Source organism: Mustela erminea, chromosome 9, assembly GCF_009829155.1.
Source record: "Mustela erminea isolate mMusErm1 chromosome 9, mMusErm1.Pri, whole genome shotgun sequence".
NCBI lineage: Eukaryota > Metazoa > Chordata > Mammalia > Carnivora > Mustelidae > Mustela > Mustela erminea.
The window spans coordinates 73,409,278-73,436,381 of record NC_045622.1 but is presented as its reverse complement, the minus strand read 5'-3'; the positions used below and the strand labels follow the sequence as shown (position 1 = coordinate 73,436,381).

Genomic DNA, 27,104 nt, shown 5'->3' with positions numbered 1-27,104 from the left:
CTTTTAGACACAGAGTCCCAGCTTGGGAGCCCTTTCTCGCTCACGGGTTTCATTTCTCCAGGACAGGACGGGTTTCCTCAACACTTCCCCGGGGATCCCCGTCGGGGGGAAGTCAGGCCTCGGCCACAAAGAAATTAGCTGCTTCTCCCCGACTGGGATTAGAGCGGATACACGAGGCAAGTTACAACTGGATGTCTGGCAGGTGCCAGGAGGAAATTCTCAGCAAGGACACGACCAGAAAAAGTCAGACTCCTGAGCAAGACCGTGCTTGTTCTCAGGCAAAGCAACCAATCCGGGACAGAGGTGCTCCCCAAGCACTGAGGGGAGACTCGCTGGTCTCCACTTGGCAGCTTGGCGCAGTCCATGCTCTGTGCCCCCAGCCACTTTCGTGCACGCCAAGGGATTCCCACCCCACTCAGAAATCCTCACTCCGTTCGACCCAAATCATCCTTCTCTCAGACACATGGCTCTGTGTCTCCCTTGTCTACTAAATCACTCATGTGGGATGGGTGTGGGGATCGGCCATAGCGGACTTGCTTTCATAAAGAACTCACACAAAATTCTGTATTAAAAAAAAAAAAAAAACAGAACAGAGTGAGGGTAAGAAAATTTTTATTCCAAACACAATTTTTTAGCTGTTAAAATGCATTTGCCTCAAGGCATGCATAAAAAGCTGCTGTGAAGGAATAAAATATTTATTCACAGGCAGAGGCTATGGATGGAGGGTGTTTCTCCTTGGGGAATCCCTTCTTTTATGTTCTTTTAACACCAGATGCAATGGCCGGGGCCTGAACCGATTCTGAGGGTAAAGTAATAGGGCCACCCAGCCTGAGGGACAGGAAGAAGGAATCTTGGGGGCTCCCTCTGCTTTGCTTTTATCAGAGGCTTAATTTCCTTCTCTGAACTGGCGAGGGGGTTAGAAGGAGTGGGGTGGAGGAAGGGGCACATCCCCTGTGTGGGGAATGCACACATCCAGGTTAGCCCTGGGGCCGGGAAGAGACAGGACCCTTGCAGGGCAGAGGGTATGAATGGGATCCTTTCAGAAACAAATCCCAATCCCTGCAGGCCTGCCAGTGTCCTGGGCGTGATCGTGATCGAGCAGGCCAGGCTGAATGACTGCCCCAAGAAATGGAGATCACAACTGACAACACAATGTGGCTTGCTGCACTTCACTGGCAATACCGACACAGCTTTCCCATCACACAAGGTTGTCCTACAGATGCAGTCAGAGCCTATCTGTGTAAGCGCACTGTGAACAGTGAAGGCCTTCTCTGGACCTGGTTGCTAATAACGCCCCCCCCCCCCCCCGAATCCTGGATGAGATTCCCATACAGGTCTGGGCTCGTGCTTTAGAAACAGTTTTTACTGGGGTCATCTTGGGACTTATCATGCAAATCATGATGCTTCTGAGAGTGAAAGGGGGGAGCTTTTAATTAGGCCAGGGGGTCAGGTATAAGCTAGGACTGGCCTGGGCAAAGGAGGATGCTTATAAACTATCTTGTGCAATCTGGGGAGCAGAGAAAGCCCCATAGAGCTGGCGGAGACCCCCAGGTTCTGGAGGTCATTCAGCTGGCATGCAGGTTAGCACCTGTTAAAGAACCTGGGGAACCATTTGCTGCCTCAAAATTAAAGTCACAGGAGGGAGAAAGTAGGGCTAATCATGGGGATTGGCGAAATCTATGTAAGATTTATTTTTAGTACCTTTGATCATTACCAGGTTATACAGTTTATAAGAACAAGGACTACCACTAATTAGTATGTATCAGGTTAAGCTCTTAATAAGCATGATCTCATTCAATCCCTACAATCTGGGAAGTGAGTGTTAACGTCCCTCTTGTACAGAAAAACAGCATCTCAGAATGGTTTTAGGACCTCTCCAAGGAAATACATTACGAAGCTGGGATTTGGGATTTGAATCTAGGTTTTTCCCTCTCAAAGCCTGGTCTCTCCACACTGTGTAACTTGGCTTTACTTGTCTACCCATCATGTGTGGTAAATTTAAAAGCACAAGCAGATAATGTTTTATTTATTAAGCTAGCTGGTGGGCATATAAGTATTCCTTATCCTTCTGTAAGTATTCTATGATTATGGAATGTTTGGCACATTCCAGAATACATTTTTTAGAACCACGTAAGAACAACAAAGAAGGGAGGAACTATAAAGATTCAGCACACGCAGGGGCAGACGGGTTGTTCCCTGCGAGAGGCAAGCATGTCCACATCAGCATCTCCTGGCAGGCCAGTCCAAGCCAGGGCAAAAAGAGACAGCTTTGTCGTATTCTCTACCCACTGCAGTTGCTGAGTCCCTTACTGTTCATAACTCAGCATCAGTTCCTAAGCATTGCTTTCTCCGTCAAAAAAATAGTCTTCCCACACATATACTTCTTCTTGGCAGGGGGGGATTTTCATGATAAAGATCACTGATTTTTTGAGCCAGAAAGACCCGGGTTTGAATCTCGAAAGTTCATCATTTATAGACTGAATTTTCAGAAGACTCAACCTCTTGGGGCCTCCGTTTCCTTCTTTAAAACGGGCATATGCCAAACTGCACCTTTCCCACAGGCTTGTTACGAGAATTAAGTGACCACTGAATGAGAAAATGCGTGCCAAGCACCCAGGACGGTGCCTGACTCGACTTCCCATTTTGGTTCAGAAAATACGGCCCCTCTACCTACAGCCTCCTCAGAACTCACCACAGGGCTCTGTCCCTAATGGAAGACTAAGAAGCTGCCCATTCCCCCTGCTCTTTCCCCCTGAGGCCACAGGCACAGGCATGGAGAAGGAAATTAACCAGGAATGATCTCATATTAGACAAAAGACAATGGGGAACTTCCGATTTGGGTTTTTTTTGGTTTGAGAAAGAAAGCCCTCACATGCATGTGCCTGCTGGGATGGGGGAAGGGAGAGGGAGAGAGAGAATCTGAAGCTGACTATCCAAGCCTGGCAAGGAGCCTGACACAGGGCTTGAACTTACAACCTTAAGGTCACAACTTGAGCCAAAATCAAGAGATGGGACACCTAACCACCCAGGTGGTCCCCATTTCTTTTTTAAACAGCTTTACCCAGGGGCAATTTGTATCCAGAAAATTAAGTGGGTTATGATTTTCAGTCACTTCAGTGAATTGTCTGTCACCTTTGCCTATTCCCATCACCCTAAACAGAGTCCTCTGGCTCATCCACAGTCAGTTCCCAAACCCATTCCCAGGCAATGTCGAATCTGCTTCCTGTTTCTACAAGCTTTGTCTCTTCTGGACACTTCCTGGAAGGGGAGCCATGTAATATGTAGTCTTTTGCATGTGGCTTCTTCCACGGAACATGTTTTTAAATGACCCACATTAGAGCATTTGTCATTAGTTTCGTTCTCCGCATTGCTGAGTAACCCCCAGTTGCATGGACAGACCACATCTTCCAGGCCCGCTCCCCAGGTGGTGATGTCTGGACTATTCCCTTTTCTTCGCAGAGCACAAAAACTGGAGAGGTGCAGATGCTCTGTTTGGGGTTGGAAGCCACAAAGTTTTTTGCCATGGGTGGTCTACAACAGACAGTACCCAAAATAGCTGGAATTGTGTTCTCCCCACATTTCCGAGGGGAGTGTGTCTGCATTCCACGAGGCCTGGTAAGCGGGTGGCACCAACCAGCAAACGACACAATCCATCGGCCCACAAAAAAATGTTTCCCTCATGACATTTCCCAAAATTTGGAAAAAGAGTATCATTTTATGTTGGATCAGCTGTCCTCATTCTAGAATTCTAGAGAAAGGGAAAAACCACAGACCTAGCTAGAATGGACTCTACACTAGCTAGCTGGTGTCTACCTCTGCCTGAGAACCCTGATGGCATTTCTGTTTGTGGCCACACCCACGTCCGCTGAACGGGCTACAGCAGTCATTTTTCCATTCCCAATAAATTCAGTAGCACCTGGACGCTTTAATTCCCTCCAGTTCTGACTGATTTCTTTGCTCCCACCAGCTGGTATGAATGTGCCCAGATACTGTACAGGGACACCAGGCATGAAGGATAGGAAAAACAGAGTCCTTTTCTTCCAGCATTACTGAAACCTCAGATCTGGTTTACAAAGGCACCAACACGGGATCATCTAATACAAAGAAATCTGCTTTGTAGGGAAGAATGGGCCAGAAGCCAGAGGAAGGCAGGGCCAGCTCAGACCAGACCGTGGAGTCAGAATTCCTATCCAGTTCTCTTAACTCACAGCGCCGTCCAACTTACGCAGCTGACCCAGGACTGTGGGTTCTGAGGCATTGCTCCTCCATCAGCATAACCTACACTCCCCACAGAACTTCCCACCCCGTTCCCGCAGCCCTTCTGTGTCCTGTTCACCAAGCTGGTCGATGGCTACACCCACGGGGCAAGTGGCACGGATGAAGGGTGTGGGAGAGCCTACAGGCCCCTTCTGGTAAGGAACAGAATCAGGTCCACTCCCTGCCACACAGGTGATTGTGGGTAGGAGAAAATGGAAACAACCCACCTGCTGCTTTTCTTGCGACGGACCAGAAAGACCTGAGCTTTCTGGCTCAGACGAAAAGGGGAACAAGCTCAACATCTAGGTTTCTGGCCAAACCAGGTCTGAACTCATCAGGTCAGCAACCAACTTCAGTCCAAAATCATACACTCCTTCCTGGAGGCACCTGGCAGGATCTTCCTGCCTCTGTCTCCTCCAGTCCTCAAGGTTGATAAAGAGGGGGTCTTCAGTCCTGTCATACTACCTATGCCTTGTCTTCTGTCTGGACTTCCCATCTTCTTTCCTGTCTGGTGAACGCCTCTGTATCCTGTCAAACCCCGGCGAAATCCCACTGCCTCTGTCAATCCCCCTGACTGCCCCCAAGCCAAGCTAGTCACTGGCTTTCTTTGTCACTACTGTGTACGTACCAGTAGCCCAGCTCTCTTACTAATGGAAATTGGAGCGAAGTTTGTATGGCTGAGATTATGCCTGGTATATAGGACATGTCCAGCAAATGTTTGCTGAACTAAATTGGATAGGCCTCACCCGCCAGACCTTCACGCCTCCATTACTGGGGGGCAGGCTCAGGGCCAGGTGTTTGCAAAGCTCCCAAGGGTAAAAACTATCTTTCCCCACTGGACAGGTTTACAGATGGTCATGACTCGTGGAGTGTGTGTCGGGGAGGGGTTGAAGGGATCTTGAAAATCACCCAGGTTAGGGTGAGGACCAAGCGCCCACGATACCGGATGGTTCCAACTGTCGAACACAGAAGGGGCGGGTGAGAAGGCCTAGTCCAGGGTAAGTGTCCCAAACCAGTGCTGTCTCCATGGGGATTCCCCTGGGCCCGCAGCCTCTACCCTGGAACAAAGGCGCTCTGTGGTCCTCTATCGGGCAGGTTGGGGCAGGGTATGATCTGCTGCAATGTTTCAAGGACAGGTGCATACACCCTCCCGAGGTTCTAAATCCTGTTTTAGTCGCTGGAAGAGGGCGGAGAAGTACATATGGGGTTTTCCAACCGCCCATGGTTTTCATCAGAGGAGGAGCCTCAGGGCACTCAACCATCTTCAAAAGGAAAACAAAAAGCATTAAAACTACATTATTTCTTAAACACAATAATGCTTTTCTAGTAATTAGGCAGGTGGTTAAGACTGTGAGGAGAGACAAGAACACCAGGCCTCTGAAACAGATGAGTATCTTAGCCACCGCTGACCTTGTGGGCCTCCCTTTTCCCATGTGGGACTTAATCTCTCTGGGCCTTAGTTTCCTCCTCTGTATGATGGGGACAAAATGAATACTGATCTCAAAAAGTTGGGGGGATTAAATAAGATATAAAACACGTACAGCACTTAGCTCACTGACTGGCACATGGGTTCTCCATAAACGGCTTCTAGTCCTATAATTTAACAGTATGTCATGTGAGAGGTTTCTTGTAATCCTGAAATTGAATAAAGTGAAAAAAGCCCATTTGAGGATAAAAAGCGTCCTTCCTCTAGAAGTTCAAGGAGTTGACAAAAGCGTGGGCCAGTCACCTTCCTCCAAGACCGCACTAGTCCAGAATTTGTCTCACCAACAAACACCATCATTATCCCCCAACCTCAAAAGCCAAGGTAAGATCTAGAGGATTCTTTCTGCCATCTTCCTGGGTCACTGTAATGGGATTGCCCATGAATTACACATGAACATCCTGGCAGATGCCCTCAACAGCATTAATAATACTGAAAAGAGAGGCAAACACCAGGTCATGTTCCGAAGGTGGGCTCTCTCCAAGGCCATGCTCCAGAAAACGGTTCTCCGGTTTCTCGCTGCGATGATGAAGCATGCTTACATTAGCGAATTTGAAATCACTGATGGTCACAGACCTGGGAACGTTGTTGTGAACCTCGAGGCAGGTTAAACAAGGGTGGAGTGATGAGCACTAGATCTAATGTAAAACTCAAAGATTTAGAAAAAGAGCAGAAATATCTGCTCTCATCCGCCAGTCTGGTTTCGTTGTATGGACGACCTCGCTGCCATCATGGACCATGAAACAGCAAGGTGAAAACACACAGGAGGGAAAATTCTGGGATGCCTTTTCTAGGGGTGTAATACATACAAGCAAATAAAATGCCTCAATGGACAAAAAAAGCAACAAAACCCACAACCCCCCCAAAATCTAGATCTTTCTAGGTGAGAAAGTGTCGCAGAGTGGGGGAAGGTGGCAATGTCTCATGATCAGTTTCTTCCCCCCGCCAAGGAAAAGGAGGTGAGGTCCTTGTGCTCCTTGAAGACAAAGGAGTAGAGGGGCCAAGAGAATCACTCCAAGTCGGGTACTGGCATTCCTGGCCCTGGCTGGACATCCGCTCAGCACGGACTTGGCAGATCTGCCTCTTTGGCCACCTAAATCGGGGAGTAAAGAGTTGGAGAGAAACTACATGGTGGGGGCTTCCAGGTGACAGAAGGACTGTTCTACCTACTCTAAGTGGAAGATGGAGGCCACTCATTCTACCAGTTCTGTAGTGTGTAATACAGGGGTGAAGAGACTGGGCTCTACAGTCTCACTAGGACCACCTTATTTGGGGACCATAAGGGGCTTGAATTGGGGGGGGGGGACCAGATATAAATGCTACCCACTGAGGGTGAGCCAGAATTGCTAGACAATCTCACAAAAGACTACTAATGTGCCGGGAACAGCATGAGAGCAAGTCCGTGGTCAGTGGGGCATGCAGATACTCTGGCCTGGGGACAGGAGCAATTACAGCTCTATAAGAAGAGGGCAGTGACTTCAACCAGCAGAATTTTGCCTGCTTTATCTGCCCCAGTTCTAGAGGCTCAGACAAAGAAAAGAGGGGAGGGGGAGAAGTCATTAGGCCCTGATCCCTCTTTAATCTTCTTCTTTTTCTGGTTTTTTTTTTAATTAATTTTTTTTTTGAGAGAGAGAGAGAGAGAGAGAGAACAAAGTGAGCGAGTGTGTGTGTGTGTGTGTGTGTGTGTGTGAGAGAGAGAGAGAGAGAGAGAGAGCGAGCTGGGGTGTTGGAGGGGAGAGGCAGAGAAATGTGGGGCTCAATCTCATAACCTTGAGATCATTACCTGAGCTAAAATAAAGAGTTGATCACTTAACTGACTGAGTCACCCAGGTCCCCCTCCCCCTCTCTAATCTTCCAAAGCCACTTCTTTGGGGTATGTGGGTGAAAAAGAGCAGTGAGCAGAATGTGAAACTGCAGTTTAAAAGCAAACAAGACCCAAAATAAAAGGCAACCTATGGAATAGGAAGAGGTATTTGCAATGTCTTATCAGATAAAGGGCTAGTATCCAAAATCTATAAAGAACTGATCAAACTCAACACCCCAAAAATAAAAAATCCAATCAAGAAATGGGCAGAAGACATGAAAAGACATTTCTCCAAAGAAGACATCCAAACGGCCAACAGACACATGAAAAATGCTCCACATCGCTCAGCATCAAGGAAATACAAATCAAAACCACAGTGAGATACCACCTCACACCAGTAAGAATGGCTAAAATGAACAACTCGGGAAATCACAGATGTTGATGAGAAATGCAGAGAATGGGGAACCTTCTACACTGTTGGTGGGAATGCAAGCTGGTGCAGCCACTCTGGAAAACAGCATGGACGTTCCTCTAAAAGTTGAAAATAGAGCTACCCTATGACCCAGCAATCGCACTACTGGGTATTTACCCTAAAGATGCAAACGTAGTGATCTGAAGGGGCATGTGCACCTGAATGTTTATAGCAGCAATGTCCACAATAGCCAAACTATGGAAAGAACCTAGATGTCCATCAACAGATGAATGGATAAAGAAGATGTGGTATATATATATATATGCAATGGAATATTACTCGGCTATCAACAAGAATGAAATCTTGCCATTTGCAGCAACATTAGTGGAACTAGAAGGTATCATGTTAAGTGAAGTAAGTCAGTCAGAGAAAGACAAATACCATATAATTTCACTCATGTGTAGAATTTAAGAAACAAAACAAACGAACACAGGGGTAGGGAAGGAAAAATAAGATAACAGAGTTGAGACAAAATATAAGAGACTGGTAACTCTAGGAAACAAACTGAGGGTTGCTGGAGGGGAGGTACATAGGGGGATGGGGTCACTGAGAGGTGGGCATTAAGGAGGGCACATGATGTAATAAGCACTGGATATTGTATGCGACTAATGAATCACTAAATCCTATTCTTGGAACTAATAATACACTATATGTTAATTAAACTGAATTTAAGTTAAACATTTAAAAAAACCAAAACAATACCATCATAAGCATTAACATAAAACTGTTCTAATAATGGACCGTGACTGATGAGTTATGTATTCTGGCCAAGATGTCAGAAAGTGAGTATCGACTCAGCAGGAAAGATGAGGGGTTCCACATCACACAGTTGGGGGGCCATTACTGAAACACCATGAAGCCACTTCCCGGCTGTGCCCCAATGACAGACACCTCAACACACTGGGTTGGTGGGATCTTCTGTGCTCAGAGACCCCCACAGGACACATCCTAACACAGGCAAGGCTGGAGCTGAGGGAGTCCCTGATAGGCCTCATCTTTTGAGACAGTGTTCTGGCCAAGAAAGTTCTAGATCTTTTCTGGTTTCCTTCACCTGTACATGACATGCCTCGACTTTATCCTTCTGCTGTCCCCAAAGACACCAGGAACAGGAGTTCTGAAATCACAGAGACCCGGGTCAGCTCTGCCTCTGCTGCTCACTAGCTACAGGCTTTGAGGATGTCACTCAGCACCTCTTTAAGTCAACTTTTGTCATCTGTACATTCCAGCTTTTATGCGTCCCCACTTCAGCTGAAGGCGCTGGAGCTGCTTCACAGACAAGCCCGAGAAGTGCGGATGGTACTTCTTTATTCAACAAGTACTTACTGAATAATCTGTGCCTTAAGTTATCAAGAGGACGGGGTAGGTTCAGGGGGACAACCGAGGCAGAGCACAGGAAAACACGCAGATAGATGGCACAGGGGCCAGGTGTCACCTTCAGGCCACATGGATGAAGGTGACTTACATGGAGTCCACATCCCCTAGAGCCCTTTCTGTTGAGCAGGACTCTGGGCAAGGCCCTGCTGATACTCTGCTGGGGAGGGGGGAGGGGGGCACAGGCCTGGGGTCTGACCCCTTCCAGAAAGCACGAGGAGCCTGTGAGTGCCACCCACCCGCCAACACAACAAGGCTTTACCAGAAGGAAATGATGTTCCTCAGAATGGGAATTTGCATCTCCCCACCTATCCATGGAAACCCCACACCAAGCCCCACCACGCCCCAGCAAGCTGCATTCCATGGGTCATGGAGCCCAGGTCTCATCCCCACAGAGGAGGGCCCATCCCCCAGGGCCAAGGAATCCTCCGAGGATCCCCCCTCTCAGAGCCGGGGTTAGGGCTGACCAGCTGACATGTGCCATGGAGACCTCTGCAAGCAGTGTGTCCACCCCTGACCCGGGGCAGGCCCAGCATCGGAGAGGTCACATTCAGACACAGCACCACACACCCACAAGGCATCAGGAGTAGCCGCCCACCCCCAGTACCGTTCACACAGCCAGGAAAATCAAGCTCTCACCGCGCAGCAGGGCAGAGGCAAGGAACGAGCCCCAAGTTGGCCACACTTGCAAACTTACCTGTTCCACTGGGCTCCTTCCTTCCTCACTGCCCACCCCCTCCCCATCCTGACCACCAGAATCGATGTTAATAGGCATCTTTTCAAGAACTCAATCTTGCTAGGGAAAGGTGGGGTCACGTGAGACCCAAACTGCTTTACCTGTTCTGGGAAAACTGGAGGCAGGTGCAGCCTAATGAGGCTGGGAGGCTGCCGAGGCCTGTGGCCGCGTCTGGGCTGGCAGCTGCCTGTATTTACAAACCGGAGAGCGCGCGGAAGATTCCAGGGCGAGACGTTGCCCGAGGCGGCTGAGAACTCGGACCAGCCATCTCCAGACCAATACTTAATTGAATAGCAAACCACCAGCACACGCTAATGTGCTAATTAGCCACCCAATTGGAGTTAATTAAAAACTAATCAGGATGTCAAAACGCAGCCTCTCATTAATATATCACGTGTTTTCTTTTCTTTCTTTTTTTTTTTTTTGAACTAAGAAAAGCCGCTGCTTCTTCTAAGAAAAGCAAGAGATAAGGACTCTGCATTTTTCCCTGGGAACGGTGCAATTTAAATATAAGCTGTGGCTAAGTGTTCTCTCTCCCACAGATAAGGCCCAGCTTAATAATTAACTGAATTGCTAGCCGGGTGAATCAAATCTGCGTTGTTGGATTAAGCCCTCCTCCAGAGAAGCGGCTGCGTCTCGAGTACCCCCTCCTCTGTGTCTAGCAGACACCGGCCGGCCTGGTGGGATCTCCATTCCTGGAGTGATTCTTTAGGTGTCAAAAAGTTGGCATAGTTGAGTCTAGACAGGCCTTGAGCTGCCTCAAAACCAGGAGGAAAACAAAGCCAGAAGCGCACACCAGCACCCCTGGGCTTAACTGTATTAAAGTCATCAGTAAGTAACAGGTGGGCATTTCTAACAATGAAAAGGCAGCTTCATGACAAGTGCTCTGACTCACCTTCTGCAGACAGCCCCTGGATGTTTATTCCCTTCGCTGCCAGGAAATTCAAGCAGGCATCTATGTTTTCAATCTAGAAAAAAAAAAAAATGACATACGCTCAATCAAGGTTCAGCGTTCTCAGAGCCATCTTTTATCAGGAACAAAGGACCATGTCGGAGAGAGGATTCACTGTGCATTTACTAAGGTTCGTAACGAGGAAAATGACGTGCCAGCGGCAGATGGATGGATGGATGAACGGATGGATGGGTGCAGGTCAGGACTCCCTGTCTGTACTTGCACAAGGCAAAGTTACCTAATATCCCAACCACACAGTTCCAGAAGTCAAGGCCCTGGCTTGCTCATGGCTACCAAAAATAACCAGAGTGGAATGAGAGTGCCTATGCGTACCACTGCCACTAGAGCTATCCTGAAAATTTGAGCAGCTGCCAGAAAAATGGAGGTGGGGATGAAGGGGACAGTAGACCCACCCCGTCCACCAGCAGCTGGGAGAAATTTCCAGCACCAAGGAGGCACGCTGTCAAATGTGAAAACAGTGAATGGGAGTTTCAGCAGGGCTCGGGGCCGTGTTTACTCACAAAATTCTCAGGCTGGCGGGCATTGCAGATGACGAGGGAGGGCTGTGACCTCCGTGAACCCCTCTGTCCTTTGTGTGTTCTGTGACAAGAAGGAACCCACCTGCCAGAGTCTGGGAGGCCTCCCAGGCTTGCCAGGGCTGATGCCACGGCCAAGGGCAAGCAAACGTCCAGCCCTCGGGAAAGAACAATTAGGTCATTCCCAAAGGTCTGATTTGACTTCATTTGTCAAGGCTAATGATTTTTTGGTCTACAGGAAAATGTTCAGGCTCGATTAATGTCAATGGTGACCGTAAATAAAAGAAACCGCTTTTGACTTGGCACAAGGATCTTTGAATTTCACACAGTTTGCATTTCACAGTGGAGAACTCCCCTGCCCCTGACCAGACTTCCTACGCTCTGTCAGCACTCTTATACATTCAAAAGGGTGTTTAACCCATAGGGTTTATCTTGAATAAATGACTGTCTTTCACAGTGTCCATGTGACCATTCTCCTTTCCCCTTCCCAAGCGACCTTCTGAAGGCGACTTCATAGCCACAGAGCGCAGAGTCTACCGTGCAAGAAGAGGTCTAATTTGTGTAAAGTCTGGCTCCAAGACAGTCTTCCTGGAATATATGTCCTCCTTCCCTGTGTCTGGCATTTTCCTTCTCTGCTCCCAGTCTTCAGACCTTCCAAACACAAAATTGAGCTACGGGGGCACCTCAATCAAACTGCCCTCCTTCTAAGACTCCGCTCCACCCCTAGCCCGAGGCTGCTCCTTCCTTATGGTTTTTAGCTGGGGTTCCCATCTCTCTCCCAGCCTCCAGCTCACCCTCAAAGATCCTCATCTGGGAGACTTTTTTTTTTTTTTTTTTTAATCATCTTTGGAAAAAGGGTCAAAATGCAATTTCTGGCAAATAAATGCTGATGTTATGGGTTATGCCTGCCACCACTGCAGAAAATCATTTCATATAAAGGGGGAGGGAAAGCAAGATTGCTTTTAACTCTTCCTTCCTTCCAAGCCAGAAGGACTGTTGATGACAAGCAGGTGCCGCTATCCTAGAGGGCAAGGGGAGGGGAAAGAAGGAAGAATGGCAGGAGAACCCCTGTGGAAGGCGTTTTGAAGCAATCCGCTTACATTTTAAGTAATCAAAATTAGATCTCTAGATGTTATTACCCCCTGTTACATTTTGAGAAAAATAACTATCAGTCCTTATTTCCACAACAGCCCACAATGGTAATGTACCAAAATCACACAAAAGGATCTGTTGCCCCCACAGAGGGACTAATATTTAAATCATGATAAAAATATAAAACTCTTCAATCCCTTTTTCCTTTGAATAATCCTATCCTGCTTCTTCAGTGTATCTTGCACATGGCTGATAAGTGAGGTTTGGGCAAGTATTGTCCCCGTGAGAATTGAGATAAAGAAAAAGCTGACTGCCTGGGAATCTATTAATGTAAAATCAAAAATAGTACACACTTGGTATCTATCCTGGCAAGCGTCACGGAGGTGTGCTGATGTGGGTAGGTTACATTTTTTCAACAACAGTGTGGCAGAGTAGCATTGATTTAAAAACAAACAAACAAAAAAGACCCCCACCGATGTATTCAAGAAAATCACTGCCCTACTACAACATTCTTATTCTGTAGACATTTTCTTCCAAGGAACATAAGGCACATTTACATGGCACATTTATGGAGCATTCAATGCATACTGTATTTTAAAGTACATGGTAATTTCTTCCTGCTGGGCTAGCCCTTGGTTCATTTCAATTTGGCCATCTACCGGGCTTTCTTTTAATGTTAAATTCTACTAAAGGAATGAATAATTATAAATAGGTTACCTGGACTATTTTTCTTCCTCCTGTTACTTTTTAAAATCCCTATTATTCTTTCAAAGAGTTTCAAGATCATTTCTCCACAGGGCAGGCAGAGTGCTGGGAGAAGGGGTAACAATGTTGCCACCCCCAAGGGACATCTGGCAACATTCTGTGTTCTCACAGTGTGGGGGGGTGCAACGAGCATCTAGTGGGTAGAGGCCAAAGATATTGCTGAAAATCCTACAACACACATAAGGACGAAAAATCCTACCCAAAGGGTCAATAGTCCGAAGCCTGAGAAACCTATGATTCTTTTCATCAATCAGTATAATTGTAGATGTCTGCTCTGTTCCAGACACTGTGCTGGGTTCTCCTGACCACGTTAGGGCAGAGTCTTTGTCCTGTCCAGGAGCCCACACTTACATAGCCCTTGTCTCAAGGGTCCACAGAGCCATCCGACACACCCCCCAATTCCCAGCCATGTCAGGGAGAATCAGAGCATGTAAGCAAAGGAAGCATCAGGATCTTCCTTGGTTGGGTGGAGGGAGAAGGTCTAGGGGCACCAAGAACGCTTTCTCCTAAAGAGGAGATAAAGCAGGGGACAGAGTCTGGATGGTTGCATCACACTCCTGGAATATGTTACAAGTAAAAATAAGAACTTGGGTCATCATTTAAAAGACGATTCATAAGCCCATTAAGTGCCTTGAATTTTTTCCCTCTACTATGATTTCTCTGCTCAAAGAAGGAGTTCAAAAAACATTCCTCAAGTCTCAAATCCACTCTTTAATAACGTTCCATTAAGGTTAAAAATCACTCCTGACAAGGCTGCTGAGACCCACGCTCTTTTCATCTGCACCCCAGGAAGACAGCGGGGCTGGGAAGCAGAATAGGGTCAGATGTGGATTCCAACCTCCTGGCTTCACTTGGAAGGAGATCAGAAGGGGAGAATGTTTCTTTGATCCAGCCTCTCTTGTGACTGAAATTCACCTTAAGGTTTTCTTCCAAGTACCATACAGTAAACAAGCAATCTATCCTCGTGCACCACTGAAACTGCACACCGCCACCACACCCAGTGAGGGCCTGGCCGGGGGCCCTCAGTAAGCACAAGAGTGTCCCCGTGCCTAGCGCTGATGAGCCCTGGGATGCATGTGCTCCCCAGACACACAGGGTGAGAGGCAGATCTGATTAGAGTTGGGAAGGCAGATCTGATTAGAGTTGGGAATGCAGAATGATGGGAAAGGCTCTTAAGCAGCAAAGTATGTAAATACGACCAAAGTGGTTCATTAACACATAGCAGCCAATATAAACTACTTTCCAAAATTAGCTGACAAAAATCTGTGCACAGCCTGACATTCCAGTGTTGGGGGTGGGGGATGGCGGGAGCCTCACTTTGCACCAGGGGAGAAGGCTTCTGCGGTCATCGCTGCCATAGAAATGGGTCCAAGAGCTCTGGAAAGAAGCTTCTGGAGTTTTAGGTGGGAAGGAGGTGGAAAGCCCATAAGTGGGACCACAATGTGGCTTGGAGACCCTGGGAGCAGAATGGGGTTGGCTACAGGCACAGGTAGAGTAAGGGGACAAACCAAGACCAAGACAGATATGCACAGTGGCCTTCACCGTGTGCCGTCTGTGACTATGATGATCCAGGAGAGAGAGGCTACAGTGAGGGCTCCCTCCCAGTCTCAGTCGGGATCTCCATCCCCAAGCTGGATAGTTTCTCAACAATCTCTGTACTTGAGACTTGCAGGGCAACTTCCACGGACTGTGTGCGTTGCTGTCTTTGCTTCCCATGTCCAAGAGCCCATCTCCACCCAGGACAGCCAGAGAGCAAGGAAAATCAAAACAAATGCCAAACAACTGGAAAGAGAAGGGGGAGGGTTGGGAGGCAAATGGAAAACTTCACATTTCAACCATGGTTAAGGCTGGCCTGGGTCTCATGATAAAGTGAAATATGCAAACCTCAGAAGAACGGCTGTATATCTCCTCCGTAGCTTAGAGACTGATCAAATACCATCTGTTGTAGCAGTTGTCATGGCAGCATTTTTCTCTGAATACCAGTGTAGCTGAGTGCAAAGCGCATGAAAATGATAAATGCAAACGAAGACCATCCCTCTGGGCACTGCCCAGCCCAAGGGGGAAGACGGGGCTTTGGGCGTGTGAGCAAATGGGGCACGAGTTATCATGAGTTAAGAGTTTCTCACTGGGGCCCCTTGGAGATCTCTGTCCTGGGAGGAGAGGCAAACAGCTGCTGTATGAAAGTCAGGCATGCTTAAAGTCATTTTTTAAAGTCATGAAATACCCAGAGCCTTGGGAATGGTAGACCCAGACCCCCGACAAGGCTGAGTAAGAACTTGCAAGTCCTGGACCATCTAAAAACACAGTGTAGCTTCCTCAGGAGCCTCATACATCGGCTCAAACAAATTCCTTCCTGAAGTGTGACCCTCACACCTGATGCTGCTACTTGTCAACAAAAATAATTATTCCTCCATTCATTTATCCATTCCTTGACTCCCTACCTACTGAACACCTACGGGGTATACAGTGGTGAATAATTCCTGACCTCACAGAAGGGGGAACTGGACATTAAGTCAATAATGCACAAGTAAGAGACAACATCTCTCATGTACTAGAAGATCTCATCTACCCAGGGGACTGGGGAGGAGGGTTGGATTTAAAAAAAATTATTTTTTAAGAAAATTATATTTTTTAAAAGATTTTATTTATTTTCTAGAGAGAGAGAGAGGCAAAAGAGAGACAATGAGCACAAGCAGGGGGAGCTGCAGAAGCAAAGGGAGAAGCAGGCTCCCCACTGAGCAGGGAGCCGTATGCAGGACTCGATCCCAGGACCCTGAGATCCTGACCCGAGCTGAAGGCAGATGCTTAACCCACTGAGCCACCCAGGCACCCCTGAATAAAAACTTCTTAAGGAAGAGATAGCATGGAGGTTCAAAGAGACAGGGCTTTTTGTCCATCTGCTCACTGACATGGCCCCAGGCACCTAGAACAGTGAGGAGCACACTGCAGATGCTCAAAATTTACCGACTGAAGGGGAATGTGAGCTGAGACCTAAGAGTTAAGTGGGCCCCGAGAGCGGGGAGACAGACCATTCCAAACCCAGTAAAACCTACAGCTTTGAAGGTTCCATGCAGGATGTACAGCATACCACGTTCTGATAACCAAAACAGAATCAAAATGGCTGGAGGCCAACAGGCAGAGGAGAAGAGCTAGGAGATAGGACACTGAGCAAGAGAAGATGCCTGGCCACACAGGGCCACCTTCAATAACTCACAGGAGAGAGAAGGCAAGGCTCCTTCCAGTTCTTAGGGAAGCCTTGGAGTGTACTCTCTCCCCACCATTACCAGGGCAACAGCAGCCAGGAAAAGCCCTTCCAGTCTGAAAGCTGGAAGCTGGGCTATTTTGTATTTGGGATGGCTCAAGCAGTGTCCTTGAAGTAGGGGCTCCAGTGACATCTGGGCTGGGCATGGAGATAGGGAGGCATGGGAATGGGAGGTCAGCATCTGTGGTCACATGTATTAGGAAGGTCTGCTTCTTAACCAACAGGCCACCATGCCTTTCTGACACTCCTTCCTCTGCCCCTTTCCAAGAATAAAAATAGAAAAGAGAAAGTAAAAGAAATAAATAAAAAAGGAAAGAAAGAAAGAGCAATCATGAAACCAAACCAAAAAGCCAGAAAGCAAAATGAACTATGGGGAAGTGCTTCTCCTACATGCCTGCCTCACCTGTGTTGTCTCTTCCCTCTGCATTCCTAGGCCATGACCTGACGCAGGATTTGTCCAGCTGAATTGTTACTCGGACACCTCTCTCAGTGTTGGGGCCCAGCACCAGCCCGTGATCATATGCTTCATGGGCCACAGTGTAGTCCTGGAGACACAGTCCCATGGGACTGAGCTGGTGGAGCCTGGCCATTATGATTTTCATTTTAGAAGACCCCAGAAATGAGGGAACTATAAGGTGGCACTTAAAATTCTCTTAGGTGGAGAGATGTTCAAGAGCATCTCCCCTTGTGAGCCCCCAAAGTTGCTGCTTGCTTGGCTGATGCATGGAGGCATCCTAGCCCAATAGCACATGGGGCTCCACCCCTTCTGCCCCACTTTTGGCCATTCAGCACATCAGCTCTAGCCTTCTTGGCAGCTTTGAAACAGAAAGCTGAAGAATGTGGGACTTGGGCTAGATGGCGCTTGCTGCTGTAATGCCTCGCCCAGCTCCTTCCTTTAATCGGCAATGTTACCCATCTTACTGTATATAACATAACTTCAGCTTTCCAAGATGTTGTCAAGAGCTCCTTTAAAAAAAAAAGAAAAGAAAGAAAGAAAAGTGAGGAAAAAAAGCTTTATAGGAGTCTCTCTGCTATTACAGCAAATGGGTAGGTCCATATGGATTAAAAAAATATAAAAATTGAAAACAAGAATCTCAAATTCCTCCAGTGACGATCTTTCTCCACTGTGCTTCCAAATGCTTAGAATACCTCATTTTCCTATTATATTCTGACTTCTCAATTTTTCCCTCGAGACAAAGAGAAATCTGGAAAGGGAGGGGTAGGAACGTTCTAGAAGTCAGTCCTGACACTGGAGGCTCCCAAAATGAACCCTTACAGTTGAGGTCTGCAGAGCATCAGTTGGTAGCGAGGAGGGGGACAGTTCCACTGGGGATCGGTGCGGTTGGGAGGCCCAGCGGATGCCCCCACGTGCATTCGTCCGGCATGCCACTGCTAACGTCACCTCCCCACTCCAGTTTCAGAGTCATGTTGCCTCACTTCCTGGTCTTCCCCACAAGGGGACAGTTCCAAGGTGAGGCCTCCAAGTTAGGAGCTGGATACAAATGCTAGTGGGGAGTGATTAGGGCTAAGGAGTAGTATTCAGGGACATAACACAGGCTTTGGAGTACGACAAATGTGCGTTTCAATCCCAATTCTGCTGTTGATGAAGCAATGATCTCCACTAGGTTTCCTCAGTGGTCTGACCTGTCGAATGGGCACTGCAGCACCTATCTCACAGGGCAGGGGCAGGTGGCCATTCTGAGAGAGGATGTATGAGTGGCTAAGCCGGTGCCCCATAACTGGCAGTGTTTGTTACTATGTTGTCATTTTTGACATGCCGTCTCTGGGCTATCATTCTAAGGCCATGATATGCCCAAAGCTATGTCTGGAGTTGGCCCCTGGCAAAGCAGAGTTCGACAAGCTTACCTGGGCTGATTTCCATCTGCTTCTAGCTTTCCCCTCAAATCTGGCTATCCAGGACTCTGGGTCTTCTCCCTCGCCTAACATCTGGCCTATGTCTCAGCAAGCCCACTCTTGAAAAGACAGAAGTCAACTAATCACACCGGGGCAGAAGGACTGCTGCTGGCTTCCTGTGGGTCACCTCTCCCACTGGTACCTGTATTCCATCACAGTTATTAGATGACAGGTACCTGTTGGAAGAATGTGGGCTCCGGACTCCTCCACTAGATTCCGGTTCCCTCACATCACCCACGAGACTCTAGCAAAATGCATTAACTGCTTTAAGTCTCAACTTCTTCATCTAGAACACAGAAATATATAGAACTCTCTCAGCAGAGATACAGAGGCAGAGATGGGTTGACCTGGGTCAAGGGTCTGGAACTTTACATAGCCAGAGCTTTCAAAGACTCTTTCTTCATACAATTCCATAAAAGCAGAATATGAGAGATCACTGGCCTCTCCTGGAAGTACAGGATCATTTTGGAATTTGTGAGACACTCTGAGGCTTGCTACATTACACGACACTTGCACGGCCTCTCTATGAATGGGTTCCTTGTAGCCAGAATTCTTTCCACCCTGTTAGAATCAGCAGTTTCTATCCCCAAAGATTTCAGTTCAAAGTCTCCTTTACTAAGTTACATAAAAAACCCTAAGATAGCAAACGAACAGTTTCGTTAAGAAGGAGCATTGATCTTTTGAGGAAAAACCTGGCTTTCCTTCAGAGAAGGGTACAAACTCAGACACCAACTTCAACAACGCCTGCCTTCTGGATGCCAAACGTGGGGCTGCCTTTTGAACCAACAGAGAAGAGAGGTACCGTGGACACGTGCTAGAGAGTTTCCACCCAGGAGCTAACTGAAACTTGGTAGCCTCATTCATCCTTTGATGAATAATGACTATTTACTTTCTTGTAGCCTCTGCTCCAGGGGAAGGGGAAACAGAGGGGACAAGATAGCGTGGTCCTTCCTCACATGATAGACAGCCCCCTACACAAAAGCAGAGGAGAAGCAAAAATCTCCCCACTAAACACAGATCCCAAACATGGGAAGGGTTACACACCTATAAACTCACCAACTCAAAAGCCCGACATGGACTCACTATGCTCTTTACAGTCTGGTTCTTCTTGTATCTTGGCCATATTTATATCCTTAAACCCATAAACTACCACAAAGTCTTCCAGAGGCAGAAGAGAAACATAATGTAAAACAAAACAGACCCTCGATACATTCCACGGGTGCAGCAGCAAATCCTCCATGGAAGTACTGCTAGAATAGGTCATTTTCCCCACAGACCAAATACATACACAGGAACAGGGTAATGGAACCTTTTGCAGATGAGGACCAGGAGCCAGACTTGCCCCCCAGTTGGGTGGTCAGTTTCCTCAGACCAGCCTGTGAGTGCACTTTTGTTTTTCAGCCAGTTCACCATCACCTGTAGCTCTGGTTCTTCTGGGCGGCTTGCGAGCAATCAGTCCCTGGATTTCTACCGTGCAATTCCAAGGACCGACAGCACACACTGCAAGAAACACCCTGGCAGCATCAATAAGCAGGAAAGCAAAGCTAAGCAGAGCGCCTTCATGCCCAGTTCAGAATCCTGCAAGGCTTCGCCCTCCTATTGGTGAAGTAAGGGATGAAGGTGTCTGCTCTTTCGTCCTATGCCTGCAAACATCCCCCGGTCATGTTCTTTTCTGCAGGAGATGGAATTCAAAAATTGCCCTTCCCTTTCCACTCCAATTTCAGAGGCTGCTAGTCATTAGCGGGTCATTATTATATGCCAGGCACACTACTAGCAACTTTCCTATACATCATCTCAATCTATTTTTTTTTTTTTTAATTTCAAAAAGCTGTTAGTAGGTATGGCCTCAGAGCACAGCCTAAATTCTAGACTGCTGCTGATGATTCATCAGCATTAATTGGGGAGATTTTGCAAGTAGCACACAAAATATACCAAGATGCGAGATTTGACTAATGGTTTCGAATTCTAAAATTTGTGATCTATGCAAAGAGCTACATGCTGCCCAATCAGAAGTCATATGGTATCAAAAATTAAGGATTCTATGAATAATTAAAATAATTCTCCACTCTGTTTACTGCCATAGGCAGAATGTCAGAGGCACCAAGCCTGCCGGAAGAAAAGAATAGACTAGACAAGGAAGGTCTCTATTACAGGATATCCTTGAGCTTTCCAAGGCTACAAGATATCTAATGCACCTGGGAAGAAATAGTGTCAATTTTTAATGCTAATCTCTGTTACTATTTCTGTCCTTGTCAAGTATCCAGCTGAACCGGATAAGACTGCAATTTTTTGGAGGTTAAAAATGGTGAAATATTGGCCATTTCATGCAATTTTATTTCATAATTTTATTTCATACAATTCCTATAAGGAAGATACGTTCCCCTTAAAGGCTAAAATTAAACTGCTGGTGATTATAAAAATAGAGCGCTTTAGAGTTATTCATAAATAAAGCATCAGTACATCTGAAACTCAGAATAAAATCTCTGCAAGTCTCTGAAAGGAATCTCACAAAACAGAGGAAAAACATCAAGTCAAAGGAAACACCCCATCTGTAGGCTGACCCTCTGAAGGACCCTCTGCTTTAGTCAGAGCTCCCACTTCAGGATTCCCTTAGAGAAGCAGGATGGGGCCCAGGAAAGGCTTTAATTCCCAGTTGATTTCTCTCAAAATCTCCCAGGAAAGGGAACTAGGTATCCTTCACAACAGTGAAAAGAATCCAGGCTGCCTGGATTTCCACCTCTTGCCTTCCCACTCCTTCAGAGAAAGTGTGAAAAAGAAAAGATTTTTACCATCCACTCCCATCTCCTCCAAAGGATAAACCTTAAGTCAAAGTGTTGTCTGCTGCATTGTGACTGGAGCCATTACGGATGGGAAATTTTACCCTCCCAGAGAGACGGGCCCAAGAGAGGACATCTGTGGATTTCTCAGCTTTTTGACTATCTTAGGATAGGGTTCTTGATTTCCCTGAGCATCAGTTTTCCTTTCAGAAAAATGGGCATGCAGAAAGCCTTACAGAGACCTAAGAAACTACTATTTACATGCTTAGAAAACACAAAGCACTGGCATAAATTCTTGGGCATATGTCATTATTTTATTTCATTTTCACCAGTAGATGAGGTAGATGCTATCACCATTTTCCCGATAGGGAAATGGAGGCACTAAAGTCCCCTTCTAAAGCTACAGATATTAAACACATGGTAGAGTGGGAATCAGAACACTTAATGGAAAGAGGTTTAAATCTGTGAAGCCCCCTACAAACATGGAATGTTAACAACGAAATGGCAAGGGCTTCACTATTGCTATAGACCACTGTGGTCACCTCCCCGACCCTGGGATTTCGGCTTTGTGTGATGGCGAGTCATCAGTCCTTCTGAACCAAATCTCATCTTCATATTAGAAGGACAAAGGACACTTCACAGAGGAAGGAGCTGACTCTCCCCACATTCTCCTGTACATGTTTTGTAGGAGATATTTATGTTCCTTTCCTAGTATTTGACATCTTCAGGAGCAGAAAATTATTAATATAAACACTTACGGGCATTATTTTCAAGTCAAAATTCTCCCCAAACAAGGATCTTTCAAATGCCCATATGTCAGTGCTTAGGATCTCTGAAGAAGTTCATGACACTCCTAAGAATACAACAGTTTGGGGATCACAAACCTCAAATGTGTGTAAGGGGCAGGCCAGTAACAAATGAGTAAAAAAAGCTGCATGTAAGACAATAGGGAATGGTGGAGCATAGGAGAAATGCAGCCCACACCCTTCTGGAGGGGGCAGCTGCTACCTGGGTTTAGCCAATTTTGGCCTGAGGAGTGCCAACCCGGCACTGGTAGATCATCAGGGAAGGAAGGAAGGGAGTAAGGAAGGGAAGATGGATGGACTAGAAGATGAATTTTTACGAAGTACATTGACTTTGATCTGTCGGCATTGATTCGGGTTTTTTTGTTTGTTTTAAAAGTTTTTCTGGGACTTGACCTCAGCTGGTGGGCAACTGTCCTCCTCCCTTTGCTGAGGTTGAGCCCACAGGCTTTCCTCTACTGACCAGTCCCCAAAATGCAGACACCATAGGCTAGCCATGCTTTACCCAAGTGCAAAGAGGAAGTCCTGGCTCAGTTCTGCTTCATGGAAAAATTAAAACAAACAGGGGCACCTGGGTGGCTCAGTGGGTTAAAGCCTCTGCCTTCGGCTCAGGTCATGGTCCTGGGGTCCTGGGATCGAGCCCCACATCGGGCTCTCTGCTCAGTGGGGAGCCTGCTTCCTCCTCTCTCTCTCTCTGTCTGCCTCTCTGCCAACTTGTGATCTCTGTCAAATAAATATCTCTTTTAAACAAACAAACAAACAAACAAAAAAACCCCACACATACAAAAGACCCCCCTTTGATGCTAGGCTGAAACACAGGAACTACATGTAAGATGGATCCAAGCATGAGGCCCAGATGGCTGTTCCGTAAACCACAATCTCCAGGGTTGTAAGCCACCATCCGATCTCTTCTAGTTCAAGAAGATGTGTGTCTATTCTCCCCCTACTGCTCACATTTGCTAAGTTCTTTAACCTGACCGAGCACCACGTTGCCACTGACAGTGCCACAGTCCCCAGGCAGGTGTGCTGAGTGTTTCTTTAGTAAATATTCCCTGAGCATCTACCAGGTGCCAGGCCGTATGGACAGATGGACAGATGCAACAGCACCCTCAAAGACATTATTATCTACTGGGAGGCAGGCAGTTAAGTACAATGTGCTAAAGGATTATCGCTTCCATTTTTCAATAGAGGAAACCAAGGGTCACACAGGTTAAGTGAGCTAGAAGGGACAGAGAATGTGCCGACAGACTCCAAGACCACGGCCATGAGCACAATTTAGATCTGTTCCATTCCGAGCCTACTACACTTCTCAGACACGGAGACATCTAAAGCATCTTAACCTTTCCAAAAAAAGCAAAATGACTGGCTCATTCAAAATCCTGAAATTTAAATAAACCCTCTAGAGATACTGTTAATTTTTACAAATTTTAAAAAACTTTGCAAGCTAATTCACATTTATATGTGTGTTTGCACAGGCAGAGCCCCAAAGAGGCTTTCTGTACTTGGCTTGAAGCTAACCGTTGGCAAAGTGTGGTCACCAGACCAACGGCATCAGCATGGCGCCCATGATTTGCTCATTTAAAAATGCAAATACCCCAGCTCCACCCTAGGCTTCCTGAATCAGCAGCTCTGGGGGGTGGGGCCCAGCCCTGTTGGGACAAGCCCTCCAGGTGATGCCCCTGGGCACTCTGGAGTGGGGATGGGGGGCTCTGCTCCGGAGAGCTTTACAGAACCAAATGCTACTTCCCTCATCAAGGAAAATAATCTGCTCTATGGGGGTCTTTCCGGCACATGTTTACAACTAAGTTAAAATATAAAATCATGAGAGAGATGATTGGAGAGAATTTCCTGGCTTAAGACAACTCAAGTTTCTTTATAGCACTGAAAAATACAAAATACATAGTACATATCTGACATATTGAAAGTTCACGTGTGACATCACCCCCACTCTCTGGGCAGTCCTGGACAGTCGGGCCATTAATTGCTGAAGCTCGTTCATCTAAGAAACATGAGCAGAGCACTTCCAATGTACTTAGCCCGTGCCAGGTGCTGGGAATATGGAGATTTTTATTGAACCAAAAGATGAAAAAGACGTTATACACACTACAAAGCTTGGATGTTATTAAACAAAATACAATAAATATCTCAAAATGTGTTTAAATGTCGTATTAGCTACAAGACAAACACACATTAGTTGGGGAGCACAATACCTACTCATAAGTGTAGGTTCGAGAAGAGGTCACGAGTCCCTGGGGCCCAAGTTGTAATTGACACCTGTGGACCCCAGGACAGCGTAGGGTCTGAGGCCACCCACAATATGGCCCTCCACTGCCAGAAACTAAATATGGGGCTCTGTTCTCTCCCAACTTCCCTACAGTGACCTGCTCTGAATTTAGCTCAAAGGCGGCATGCTCCGTTCTGAAGTCTTCTAACAACGGAAGCAACTTCCGGCCAACTCAGAAACCCGAGGGGCTCATAGTAGACAAATGGGCCTCTGCTAGAAACTCAGGTAGCATACTTCTAATATGGCAAGAATTATTTTGGTTGAATCCCAGTGAGTATTAGTTTCCTGCTTCTGCTGTAACAAGGGACCAGAATTTAGTGGCTTAAAGCAACCTAAAATTCTCTTAGAGTCCCGGAGAGCTACAATAAAGGAGTCGGCCTGCTAGATCCATTGAGATCAAGCTCAAGAGGAAAATAAATTTTTCCTTCTCTTCTCCAGCTTCTAGAGGCCACTGGCATGCCTTGGTTCATGACCCCTTCTAACCTCTTCAGAGCCAGGAGCAGCACCTGCCAGCCTCTTGCCTCCCACTCCCAGCCAGGTCCCGTAATCACATGTCCTCACTCACCTCCTTGCCGTCCTGAGAAGGATTCTGGTGATCACACTGGGCCTGCCCAGGTAATCCAGGATAATCTTCCTGTCTCAAAGCCCTCACTTCGTCACACCTGCACAGTCCCTTGTATTATGTGAGATAACATTCACACACGTTCCTAAGATTAGTATGTGGAACGTCTGGGGGTCCTCTGTTCGGCCTACCGTACTGGGTGCCTACTTGGAGTGTGAATAAACCTTTCAGTGCACAGTAGTCAGGATATACAGGACTCAGAAGCAGGGAATGGAAAACATCTAATGTGCTCTCGCCATAAGCCAGGGTGACACCAGGTGCTAATAATACCATCCCTCATTCGTCCCTGGCAGCAACCCTAAGAGGCAGCTTCCATTACAACCCCTTTTCACAGAGGAGGGCAGGCTCAGATTTAGTCAACTGCCCAGTACATGAGGTCCAGGATGGGAGACCCAAGGCTGCCTGATTCCAGTTGTCTTCAAACCAAATCTCCTTCTCATGAAGGAAGGCCTCTACCCAGGCTCTGCCCACACCTGTAGGAGGGCCAGCACCACAAATGGATTTTTGTAGCGCCACATCCCAGTCCATCTTTTCCCTAGTCAGTTTCCTTAGATATAGCATAGCCTAACAATTAAGGGAACGAGCTTTAGAGTCAGGCTTTCAGGGTTCAAATCCCAGCTAGTCTCTTCTTCACTGTGTGACCTCATGCTTGTTACTAAGCCTCTCTGTTTCCTCATCTGTGAAATGGGAATAAAGGTAACTGCTCTCATAGGGTTTTATGAAGATAAAATCCATCAATGCAGAGGTCTAAAACATTGCCCGGTTAGAAGTATATAGGATACATGTTTGCTCCTCTTATGTAAGAACACAATCTGGGACAAGGCAGTAACCCCAGGCTCTGTAGCAGGAGGGGAAGAGAAGGAGAGATTCTCTAACATGACTCACATGTAGCCCCTGGCAGAGCACAACAAATGACAGCAGGGTCTAGCTTCTCCACACCATTCAATGGAATGAGCAAGATCGATTTCTCATTCTAGGAGAATAAAAGGAGCTAAAACACATAAAGTACTTACCTTTTTTTTTTTTTTTAGATTTTTATTTATTGACTCATTTAGAGAGATAGAGAGCAGGAGCAAGGGGGAAGGACAGAGGGAGAGAGAGAAGCAGACTCCTCGCTGAGCAGGGAAGCTGACTCGGGGCTTTATCCCGGGACCCAGGGATCTTGACGTGTGCCCAAGGCAGATGCTTAATCAGCAGAGCCACCCAGGCACTCCAGGCACTTACCATTCTTATTATCACTGTTAATAATCTCTGGTGGTTGTAAGGATGCCTAGTATGTTTACCTCGAGCGATACACAAGAACTCAGTAAACTAAAAGTTTAACTAAATTGTTCTACTTGGGTCTTTTGGATAAACCAAGAAAGAGAGGAATTAAGAGTAGGGACGATACTCCTGGGATAACACTGAACAACTTCCAATACCCAAATTACGGCCATAAATAAGGATCTGATGAGGGTATGTTACAATCCTTTAGTCACATGGGCAAGTCCAGGCCAGATCCCTTCTTAGTCTTTCCATCCATCCATCTGTCTGTCTGCCCAACCATCCAACACTTATTAAACCCTACTAGATGCCAATCATCTAAGTGTATCCTAAGTTAGGATACTCAGGTGAAAGACACCGCATCTCCTTCAAGATGACAATTCAACAGACAACCACAAGGAGGTGCTATGAGAAATGCAGGCACCCAATACCGGGAGACAGGAAAGAGGACAGGCACCTAATTATCTCAATTACTTGAGTAACAATTGACCTAAAGATTAAAGGTCACAGTATCCACGTGGGTCAATCCTCAGTTCTTCCAGGCAGTCTGGACAGCATGTGGCTAAGTACAAAGACAGGAGTACAAAGCCTCTTTGGGGGCACCCCACGCTCTAGAATGCCCAGGGTATGGAGTTGGACAGGCCCAATGGCAAGCAATGATGGTAAGTGGATTGTGCAGGACCTTCTACTGTGTGCTCAAGAGCAAGGAAA

The 27,104-nt window shown here is 46.8% G+C and overlaps 1 protein-coding gene across 11 annotated transcripts in view; it reads right to left on the bottom strand.

Moving 5' to 3' along the window:
* The window catches only part of NAV2 (neuron navigator 2), a 397,127-nt gene that overhangs the window by 226,007 nt on the left and 144,016 nt on the right, over positions 1–27,104 (bottom strand). For all 11 annotated transcript variants that reach the window (XM_032357750.1, XM_032357752.1, XM_032357753.1 and 8 more), the window contains exon 4: positions 11,019–11,091. In XM_032357750.1, the coding sequence (XP_032213641.1) occupies positions 11,019–11,091 (73 nt within the window). The remainder of the gene's footprint in view (positions 1–11,018; positions 11,092–27,104) is intronic.